Here is an 11,422-nt window from a genome sequence, read left to right on the forward strand (position 1 = left end):
TGTGCTATACAATAGGACCTTCTTATTCCAGTACAAGTCTCGAAATTTTGTTGTGTAGGTGTTCCAACTTCGTTTTTCTTTTAAAAAATTGCCTAGGGTATTCTACATTTTATGGATTTCCCTATATATTTTATTTATTTACTTAGTTGTTTGGGCTGCACTGGGTCTCCATTGCTGCAGGCGGGCTTTCTCTAGTTGCCGCGAGCGGGGCCTACTCTTCGTTGCAGTGCTCAGGCTTCTCATTGCAATGGCTTCTCTTGTTGTGGAGCACAGGCTCTAGGAGCGCAGGCTTCACTAGTTGTGGCACACGGGCTACAGTAGTTATGGCTCACAGGCTCTAGAGTGCAGGCTCAGTAGTTGTGGTGCACGGGCTTAGTTGTTCCATGGCACGTGGTATCTTCCCAGATCAGGGCTCAAACCCATGTCCCCTGCATTGGCAGGTGGATTCTTAACCACTGTGCCATGAGGGACGCCCCTCCCTATATACTTTAGAATCAGCTTGTTAATTTTTATAAAAATGCATGTTATAATTTGTAAATTGCACTGTTTATGTATTGTACGCCAATCCTTATGGGCATTGTATGCCCATTTCCTAAGTAATGTTTCAGTACATGTTTTAAAATTTTATTTTCCCATCGCTAGCTACATGTGCATAAAATACAACTGATTTATCTAAATTAACTTTGCATTCTGTGACCTTACTAACTTCACTTTTCAATTTTACTAGTTGATTTGTAGAGGCTAAAATTTTTGCGTAAACATGATGCCACCTGCAAATAGAGATGGTTGTAATTCTTCATGATCTTTATTGTCTTTATTTTATCTTTCTAGTTTTATGTACTGGATAGTACTTTCTCTTAGCAATGTTTTGTAGTTTTCAGTGTTTAGTTTTTGCATGTCTATTATTAAATTTTTTTCTAAAATTTTATGTGTTTTGGTGGTATCGTAAATGTATTTTTAATTTTATTCTTCCATTGTTTGCAGTCATTGGTCTCTCTATTCTGTTCCATTAATTCATTTGTCTATGCTTTCACCAGTATTATGTGGTTTTGATTACTGTAACCTTAAAAAAAAAATCTTTAAATCCATACTGAGAGTTCTCTAACTTTCTTCTTCTTCTTCTTTTTTTTTTTTTGCAGTGAAAACATTTATTTTTTACAAGTTATCTTTATTATAGGTCAACATTCAGACATAAGAGACCATCACCATGGGAAACCACCGTGACCCTCCAGCCCAGCCCCAGGTGTGTGCATGGGCTCAGGGTAGAGGTCGGTCCCAGCAGCAGGACACAGCAGCACACGGATGATCGCGGTCCACGCGCCTGAATTTAGCTTCTAACCATGACGCAAACATGTTTCAGTGTAAACTGCGCCCCTCGCCCGCCCTGAAACACCCTTATTTCCAGGGAGACAAAATCACCAAAAGCTGCTGTCCACAGGACCCCAGGCCCAGCCGCTTCCTCCCCCGGGGACCCTCCAGGGTGGATCTGGGGTCAGAACAGAGACCCCTTTGAATGTGGCTTTATCACTGATTGTATCTGATGCTTAGAAAATTGGTTTTAATGTTTCAGGGGAGGGAGGGGTTTCCAGCCGCTCACCTCTGGGTCAGGTGAGCCCCCAGGTATGGGTGTGACCTTGGCAGCCCTGCACCCTACCCTGGAGGAGCTGACACTGGCAGCGCTCGGGCCCCCGGCCTGCCGTCCACACTGATTCCAGGGACACAACAGGGCCGGTGTTTCCTTCAGTGCACCTGGCAAAGGAGCTCGCCCAGACCCCGTGCTCCTGCCCCGACTGGTCAAGAAACCAGAGGCTGTTTTGGAGCCGCTTTTATTGTACTGTCGCTTTGCCCCGGACGGCGGCACTCACGCCGCTGGGTGATACATACATGTACACATATGTACACACACTGCCCACACCTACAGCAGAGACGACGCCAACCGTGCTTGAAAGGGCAGTAAAAATGTAGCTTTTGCCAATTCCACAGGAGAAGGAGTCACAACCAAAATAGCAGAACAGGTGAGTCCTGTGTTACATGGGCTCACAGCTCAGAACGCTGGGAAAGGAATGAGATCAGTCACTTTTTCACGCCCCTCACCACCACCACCACCCCCACGCTGTCGCCCTGGCGGGGTGTGCTGAGAGCCAGGGAAGAACGGACGGGGCCCCTGGGCTCTGCCCCCACAGAGCCTGACCCCTCCAGGGAGAGCCCACGAGCCGGTGCCCGCCCCCCTCACAGGTGGTCTCACACCAGGTGCCACGGAGGCTGCCCGTCTCCCCAGTGGGCACTGCACAAGCTCCCCTGGAACAGACCGCCCGAAGTTAGAACACGCCAGATGGTCCCGGCAGGGCCCCTCCCTGAGCAGGAGCCCTGTGGACACAGCACGCCTAAGGGGCGCCGGCGGTGCTGGCTGCTCGACTCGTCAGAGAAGTAGGAAAGCTCACGCACGAGCGGTAACGTCTACAGCAGTTTGAAAACAGAAAAACGCCCAGAAAAGACAAGAGACCACATCACCAAGCGAAAACAGAAATCTACGCGCCGGCAGCTCCCGTCTGCACCCTGCAGCCTCTCCCACGCTCCCTGCAGGCCACAGGCGGGCAGTGCTGCCAGAGCCTCAGGGCACCCAGCACTGGCCTCGCGGCCCTGGAGCGAGGGCCGAGGTGCTCCTGTTCCCACCACAGCAGGCAGAGGGTTGTCCCCTCCGAGCACATGAACAGGGGGGCCTCCAGACACAACACCCTGCTCACCAGGGAAGCAGATGGGCCACACAAGGAAAAGGGAAATGCAACCAGGGACCTAGGACTTCAGTCAGCGGGAGGGCCTGAAAGCACAGACAGGGAAGACTTTGAAAGGGCTTCTGCCTCCAAATCAACGAAGTGGACATGCTTCGGGGTCAGGGTCAGGGTCAGCTGAGGGGGGCGTGGTCCAGACCCCGCGCCCGGCCCCTGGGGTACCCGGCCCTCGCGGAGTCATCAGCATCGCCTTGAGGATTGTTGTCATCACCGTCACGACTTATTTAGTTTTTACAAATTCTACAGGAGACCGGGTTCAACAAACTTCCGGACCTGCCCCTCTGGCCTCCAGGGGAGCGTCACGTTTCTAGCAGACGATCAGTAATATTTGGGAACCAAAAGACGCTCGGCAGGGATTCGCCCCGACCTGTGTGATGGGCCTCGGAGTTTTCTGCCCACGGAGCAATGACACAGTCGCTGTGGAGGGGCGGCTGCCTGCCTGAAGTCCAACCTCTGAACTTCGTGCTTGGCCACTCTAGGGAAAAACGACTCATTTCCTAAGTTATTTCCAGAAACGTCAGGAATGCCGACTGGGGCCTGCTCTCAGGCTGACTTCTTGCTGGCCTGGAACTGGCACCTAAGACTGTCCTGGCGTCTGGCCTCCTCCCTGCTCCACGGGGTCCAACAGCGCATTTCCTGTCCTCCTGAGAGGCCGGGTCTCAGCAGGCGGCTCCTCACCTGACACCAGCGCACACCTCCCCTCTTCCTGAACATCTTCAAGGGCAAAACCCCAAACAAAACGGAACCCACAGGTGCCCACGGGCCTGGTGCCTGCAGAGCCAGCCGCTCACCCTACACGGCACTGTGAGGGCAGCGGCAAGCCGGGGCCTGGGCGGCGGTGGGCTGGGGTGGTGGAAATCAGTGGCTCGGGAAGGTGTCCTGGTGCGTCTGGCCTCCATGCGTGCAGCCCCCTGCCCACGGCCTTCCCTACTGGACACTGCGGAGGAGCCCAGCAGTCGCGAGGTGCATGATGGGAAACCAGACCCACTTGGGCCACGCAGGTCCCGGGGCAGGTGCTGGTCTGGCACGGGGCCAGCACAGCCATGTCCCCAAGTCCTCAGAGCAGGGGCCACCCACAGGTCTGGACGCGGACAAGACAGACTGGCTCCCAACAGCCCACAGACGGTGCACGGACAGAGGTGAGCGGGGCTTCCGTGGTCTGGCTGCAGGCTAACGAGCCCAAGGGCACCAGGGCCACTTGGGGACCCAACCCTCTGTCCAGAGTGTGCCTTTGGTCCAGCTGGTCCTTTCTCCGTGAACCCGACGTCTCCAGCTCTGCCCAAACCATCAACGACGGCCAAAGGGAGCAGTCGGAGGAGAGCGGGTGGGTGAGAGCTCTGGGAGGCACAGAGGGGAGGGCTGTGCAGCCCACTCGCCACCGGCAGCCTGGCCTCTCAGCCCCTCTGACCACCACTGATTGGGCCACTGCTGCCATCTGTGGTTCTTAGAGGTTCAAAAAGCATTACCAAGAGGCCAGGTGGGCCTGAAGGAATGTGGAGGACGATGCAGGGAAGGGGAGAATGGGGGCTGCGGGAGGGGCCCCTTCCATCCAGCTCGTGGCCTGGGGACGTGTAGGAACGTCTCCCGCCCGGGAGGGAGCATACTCGAAGCACAGGGGCCTCAGGTCAGACGTGGGAAACAACTGCCACAGGCTAAGCAGACGGGGTTGAACGGGTCCCGCACAGACAGTCCTTGGTACGAATGCCACAGAAACGCCCCGGCGCTGGGAGAGTGGGCCCAGCTCCTTCCTGGCAGGTGAGTCCAGAGGCCCTGCCTGTGGCCACATGGTTGGCAGGCACGGGGCAGGGAGCAGACCCCACGGCTCCAGCCAGGCAGCACCTGCCTCAGGCCCCTATGGGCACGGGGAACGGAGTGCCGTCCCGCCCGAGCCCGCCTGACTGCGAGGGACCACACGGGCCGTCCAACCGCTGTGTCCACCTGCCCGAGAGCCCTGAGGTGGCCCCACATCCGGGGAATGCGGCCTGGCCGCAACACGCTCACAACACAGACAGACATGGAACGTAACCCCGCACATGCTATTAAAAAAGGAAACAACAGAAGAAGAAGACCGTAGCTAAACTGCTTTAAACACTGCATGCTACGCACTTCGTGTGTCAGGGATCGGCGGGTGGGTGGGCACAGAGGCGGGCTGGCGCTGCCCTCCCGGGGCCAGGGCGGCTCCCGCCCCACCTCTGGGACTACAGTCCATGATTCTAAGGTCGACTGGCTGGATGCTGACTGACCCTCGAATCACAGCTTCTCCTGAATTTAGTTGAACCCATCGGTGTGATAGCTGGGGTGGGGGTCAGCTGTGAGCTGGGTGGTCTCCGTGGCGGACGCCGGCTGGACGACGATTGGCGTGTCTGCAGCCTCTCCGGCGTCCACGTTCACACCCCAACCGTCCCGCCGCCACCACAAACACTGCCGCACAGTGTCAGTGCCCTCCCCTCTCGTCGGACTGCAGCTGCGTTTCCAGGTCCTCGGGGGACACGTAGAACTCGGTCCCCTCGCCCTCAGGTGCCTTGGGCTTGCACTTCCCGCAGCAGCAGTTGAAGCAGCAGCAGAGGCAGCAGCAGCAGTAGCAGCAGGTGAGGAGCCCGCAGAACACAAACAGGGCCTTGGCCCACCAGCTGAAGAGCACGAAGTAGGTGTTCACGTTCTCCTCCCCAAACTGCTCAGCCACGTAGAGCCCCAGCGAGCCGTACTTGTCGTAGATGTTTCTTTTCGTGGAGTCCGTCAGGATGGCGTGGGCGTTGTTGATCTCCTTAAACTTGTCTGCGGCCTCTGGGTTATCTGGGTTCTTGTCAGGGTGATATTTCAAGGCCAGCTTCCGGTAGGACTTCTTAATGTCATCCAAGGTTGCGTTCTTGTCCAGCCCCAGAACATGGTACAGGGACTCCCCAGAGGTAGAGAGTGAGCACTGTCTCTGGTCTGCCATGGCAGGCTAGTCTGTTCGCCTGCCCGCCCGCCCGCCGGCTCCGCTCCTCCCTGCGCGGCGCTGCTGGGCAGCCGGCCGACGAGCTCCTCAGCCGGGGCTACGCCTCGGAACCCGGCGGCGGCGGCGGCAGCGGAGACGGCGGTTGGGGCAGCGGCAGAGGGCGCGGGAGCAGCACCGGCCTAACTTTCTTCTTTCTTGTTCCTTTTTTATTATTTTTTGACTTTATTTTTTTTTAGAGCAGTTTTAGGTTCACAGCAGATTGTGACATTTCCTGTATACTGCCTGCCCCCGTATATGCATAGCCTTCCTCATGATCAACATCCCCCACCAGAGTGGTACATTTGTTACAACTGATGTCATCTTGCTTGAGTCTTACCCAGAAGTCTGGAAGTTAACTCAGGTCTCTTTATTTTGATCTCAAGGCTTTGTCTCCACATTACGTAGCCTCTGAGATTTCTTTTCTTGGCAATTTTTTTGTTAATCATTTTCTGTTCTTAATATTGAATTTATGTTTACATTTTCAAATATTTATTGTCATTTCAGAATATTAATGGAGTTTCTTACATAGAGCCATTTTTGTTTTTTCCTTAATTTTAATTCCTATTTTATATACTAGTATAGATGCATTTTCACCAAAGTTTTATTTTACTCTGAACAGATCACTCATATTTTTCTTTCCTTTGAGTTTATTTCCCTTAGAAAAATATGCTGAGTCATAAAACAGAAGACTTTTCACAAAAATATTACTTCACTGTTCAGAGATCACACATGCCTACTTTCTTATTGGCCATAAATTTGTGTTCATATTACTTTTTCAATATGAGTGGTGAATTAGTATTTTTAACCCATGGATTTCACACCAAAAACCATAATCAGTAGAAAAATGGACAGAACTGTTTAATAGACATTCACAAAAATAATAATAAAAGAGCAAAAATGTACACTAATTTTTATTCTGTAAAAGTTTAAACTAAAATAATCCACATATTTTTTTATCTTGAAGATTTAAAAGTTAAAAAGAATGTTAATATCAAGCGTTGATTCAAATGTACACCAGCAGTGTTAAAGACTAGAAACGATATTAACGTCAAATATTTGAGAAATTATGAACTGCGTGATACGTTCACACAATGAAACATATGCAACTCTTGATAATAATAATGTATAGTTTAATGAACATAAAACACTTTTTTTTTTGCGGAGCACAGGCTCCGGATGCACAGGCTCAGCGGCCATGGCTTGTGGGCCCAGCCGCTCCGCGGCATGTGGGATCTTCCCGGACCGGGGCACGAACCCGTGTCCCCTGCATCGGCAGGCGGACTCTTAACCACTGCGCCACCAGGGAAGCCCCGAAACACTTTTATTATTGTATTTAAAAAGTCAATATGTGTAAAAAATATTGTTTACAATAAAGTCCCGTAAGTGTGTATACACATCTTGAAAAATATATGTGTAAATGTTAATAATGCTTATTTCTGAAGTGGTGGCATCTTAAACGATTTTTATTTCATCTTACTTCCCTTTAGAATATCTTTATTTTCTAAGTTTTTATAACAATCACACATTAATACACTACTGCTTTTTAACTTATTAAAAATGTAAAGAAATTGGCAAATCAATTGTCACGGCTTTGTGTGTGTGTGTGTGTGTGTGAAACAGAAAGAGACTGAGAGAGAGAGAGAGAAATAAGGGAGAGAATTGTTCTATATAAGTTTGACTCCTGGTCTGGTTGATTTTTTTCCCATTACAGTGTGCTTTCTTTCCTATATCTGATCTGAATATTGCCATCAGTGTCAATGAAATCTGCTGATGGAAACATATAAGTTATTTGAGATAACTTCTTGCATTGTGAAAGGGAAATTCTTTTTCTTCACTGTGCAGACCTGGAGATATGTAGGCAACAGCCTTAAACAGAAGGCTTAATAACAATGGAGTAAGTCCTATAAACTTGCACATCCTAACCATAAAATGTCATTGGAAAGTATTAGTGATTTTTCTGTAAATGCAAAACCCTCATTTATCATTGCTCCATAGAAATGATGTTAAAAATTTAGCACATTCGTTGTTTTATAGCCTCTATTTTTTATGACCATTTCTCCTTTCTCTACAGAAAGAATTGTTATTTGAGCTGTTGAACTACTTCTATTTTCTTATCTGTCCGTTTCTCTGCTTTACTGTGGCCATACAGTCTTCATTCACCTTTATTAGATCTGCAGAAGCTGAAAAAGCCTGTCTAGTGTGAAAGTTCTTGTCAATTATTTAAAGAGGGAAAAAGCTCTCTAAGTTGGAAAGGCTTATGGAACTGTTCTGGTTTTTCTTATGTAGTTAGGCAATCCTTGCTGTCCAACCCCATAATTCAGGAGGACTCAGATTTTCTTAAACCCCATAAAACATGGCACAAAACCTTCCAGCCTAATTAAGAAGAGAGGGAAATTAGATCCACTCCAATGGTTAATGAAGTGTGAATGGTGGTCTACATGAAGTAGAATGTAATGACACATTTTAAAAGTTGGCCTTATTCAGAATTAGACTCATTTCTGCAGATCCAGATACAGCACCATTCACCCTGGTTTTCTGATCTTAGTTTCTCAAGCCTGATAATAAATAACATTATTATATTTCCATTCTTTTGGGTTTAGCAACCAATTTCTTTCAGGTACGGCACTCATGTGTCTAATCCAGAAAGAGGATGGTGCATAGGGTATCATGCCTCATCAGTAGAGCTTCCTGAGAGGGCATAGGACCAATTTTTACATCTTGGAGCCAAGGTTAGTAAGGTCTGTTGCCAGGAAAGCAGTGAGAAGTGTCATACAAAGAGGAAGAATGTAATCCAAGAACCAGTAAGTGACACATGGATAAAGTGCCAACAGACTATTAAGTAGATTGTGAGACTCAAAATCAGAATGTGTGAAAGACTGGAGAAGCAAAGGGAGACTCCCAGACAGACAGAGCGATCCAGCACTAATACCGCATACAGTACATTTAATTTCATATTTTTGTCGGGCTCTTAGTATTCTTTTATTTAAAACCTCTCCCATCCATTAAACTTTATTAAAATAATCTGTGAAATATACACATAAAATTTACTGGTAAAAAGTGTTAATCATACTTCTGTTATACTGTATATGTAATTTTGTAGCTGGTCACATAAGCATTATCCATAAATTTGTATTAATTAGCTATATAAAGGTATAATCACATGGATGGTTTGATTTTTAGCAGTTTCCATACATTTGAGATATTTTTCCTATAATATATAGCACTGCCACGAACAGATTTGTGTAGGTACTTTACCTTAAAAATATTGCTGGACTTCCCTGGTGGCACAGTGGTTAAGAATCCACCTGCCAGTGCAGGGGACACGGGTTCGAGCCCTGGTCCAGGAAGATCCCAAATGCCATGGAAGAACTAAGCCCGTGCACCACAACTACTGAGCCTGTGCTGTAGAGCCCATGAGCCACAAGTACTGAGCTCGCATGCCACAACCACTGAGCTCGCATGCCACAACCACTGAAGCCCGTGCGCCTAGAGCCTGTGCTCTGCAAAAAGAGAAGCCACTGCAGTGAGAAGCCTGCACACCGCAACAAAGAGAAGCACCTGTACACAGCAACGAAGACCCAATGCAGCCATAAATAAATAAATAAATAAATAAAATTCTTACTGGTAAAAAAGAAAATATTGTTAAATTATTTTCCAAAGTCATTGTAATATATTGCAGTCTCAAAAGTAGAGTATTTGGCCAGTGCTTTTTGAATTTTAATGTGCATATGAGTCACCTGGGGATGTAGTTAAAATACAGATCCTGATTCAGTTAGGTCTTGGGTGTGGCCTGAGATTTTGAAATTCTAACAAGTTTTCAGGTGATGCCAACATGACTGGTTTATGGACCACACTTCCAGCTGCAAAGTAATAGGTTACCTGTTCAATAAATCCTCATCCACTGTGAATATTTTCATTTTTTGAATGTTGGTTATTTTGATAGTTGACAAGGACTAATCACAGAATATTAATTCTCATGTTTTTAAATTGCTGGAGAGAGTAGACAGTTTTGCAAATTCTTACATTTTTTTCTCTTTCATTATTTGTCTGTGTCCTTTTTTCATTGCTTAAGCAAGAGCTCTGACAAAGAACTCACTATTTTATGGATTTTAATTTTGTATGTGCTTGTCATTTGACAACTTGCTTTAATCTCCAGAACAAGTTTGAATTTATTATAAATAAATATATTATCCATAAAATGGATAAATTTGAATATAATAATGTTAAGGAATTCTATTTATCATTTTACTTTAAGGAAAGTAAAAGACAGATTATAAATTCTGAAAGGATTTTTAAAATGTATAATTTACAAAAGATTAGTTTCAAATATATAAATAACTCTTAAAATCAATAAGAAAAATCGAATAGAAAAGTCAGCAAAATAAATGAGCATCATTTCAAACAAAAGAAAACACATGGCTAAACATTTTAAACAATGTATCTTCATTAGAACCATAAAAATATCAATCAAGATCCCAATGAAATTCCATTTTTAAAAATAAAATTTCAAAATGAAGCCTGACAGTGCCAATTGTTAGAGGAGTCATGGATCAGGATCCCCCTACACATTATTGATGGGTGTTTAAATTGGTGCAATTGCTTTGAAAACTATTCTAGAACTCTTTGTAATGCTGAACTTTCATGTATCATACACTTGGAAATTCCATTCTTGGGTATAAACTGATGAAAAAAATATGCATATGCGTAACAAGTGGCATTTACAAGAATGCTAATAATAACAAAAATTCTGGAAGCAACATACATCCACAGAAAAGAGAAGGGATGCCACAATATGTATAATGGCATATTCTTACAATGCAATACCCAAAGCTATCAAAAAGAATCACAGTCACATACAGTATCATGGGTAAAGTTAGTAGTATTATATTGCATAAAAAGGAAAGTGAGAGAAGAGCTATATTACATGATATCTTTTATATACAATTTTCAAATGAGGAAATCTAAATAATTTATTGTGTAGGCATGTATATTTATATGAAGAACAGAAAGAAAGAAAGTACTCACAATTGAGTATACTTGTTACCTCTGAGGAAGGACATAAAAAGATGGGCTAGTGAAAGAAATGGGATAATCATTGTTTTGGTGGTGTTCTAGTTTATTAATTGGACAGTTTACTATGTATTTTATTTTTTAATGTCAGGTCAAAATCTGGTTTTGGATTGGAGGCCCTGGATTACCTGGATGACAAAACTGGGCATAGGAAGGTAATGAGGGAGAAAAAAAAGAGAATTTCAATCAAATTTATAACACATGAGCTAACATATTACTCTAAGAGAGATAGCCAACAAAACCAACAAATTAATAACCAGATGATGAAGAAGATAAACTAGTATAAGAACCTGAAAAATAATTTAAAGCTGCTTATTAGAAAAAATTAGGCAGAACTAAAGTGAAAATAGTTGGGTATAAAATAAAACCAATTAGAAACTTGTTTTAAATGCAAAACAGAAACTCTAATGAAAAATAAGGGCATTTGTTTACTATTAAGTGGGTAGAGTATGAAAATACTTGTTCAGGATCTGTTTAGAAATATTGAATGATTTTAGATATATTAGAAAAAAGCATAGCTATGCATGTATATTAAGCATTTAATGACAAAAGATTCTAATATCAAACTCTTCTTCTATGAATTGTC

General features: G+C 45.6%; 1 protein-coding gene across 1 annotated transcript; it reads right to left on the reverse strand.

Annotated features, from left to right (window-relative positions):
* Nucleotides 1-5,011: 5,011 nt before the first annotated feature.
* Nucleotides 5,012-5,855, reverse strand: LOC132485158 (dnaJ homolog subfamily C member 5-like). The gene is made up of 2 exons (XM_060091649.1): nucleotides 5,238-5,855; nucleotides 5,012-5,164 (listed from the first exon to the last, which is right to left on the reverse strand). The coding sequence occupies exons 1-2, from the start codon at nucleotides 5,725-5,727 to the stop codon at nucleotides 5,058-5,060; spliced, it is 597 nt and encodes a 198-aa protein (XP_059947632.1). The 5' UTR covers nucleotides 5,728-5,855; the 3' UTR covers nucleotides 5,012-5,057.
* Nucleotides 5,856-11,422: the final 5,567 nt, after the last annotated feature.

This window comes from Mesoplodon densirostris, chromosome 1, assembly GCF_025265405.1.
Source record: "Mesoplodon densirostris isolate mMesDen1 chromosome 1, mMesDen1 primary haplotype, whole genome shotgun sequence".
Lineage (NCBI taxonomy): Eukaryota > Metazoa > Chordata > Mammalia > Artiodactyla > Ziphiidae > Mesoplodon > Mesoplodon densirostris.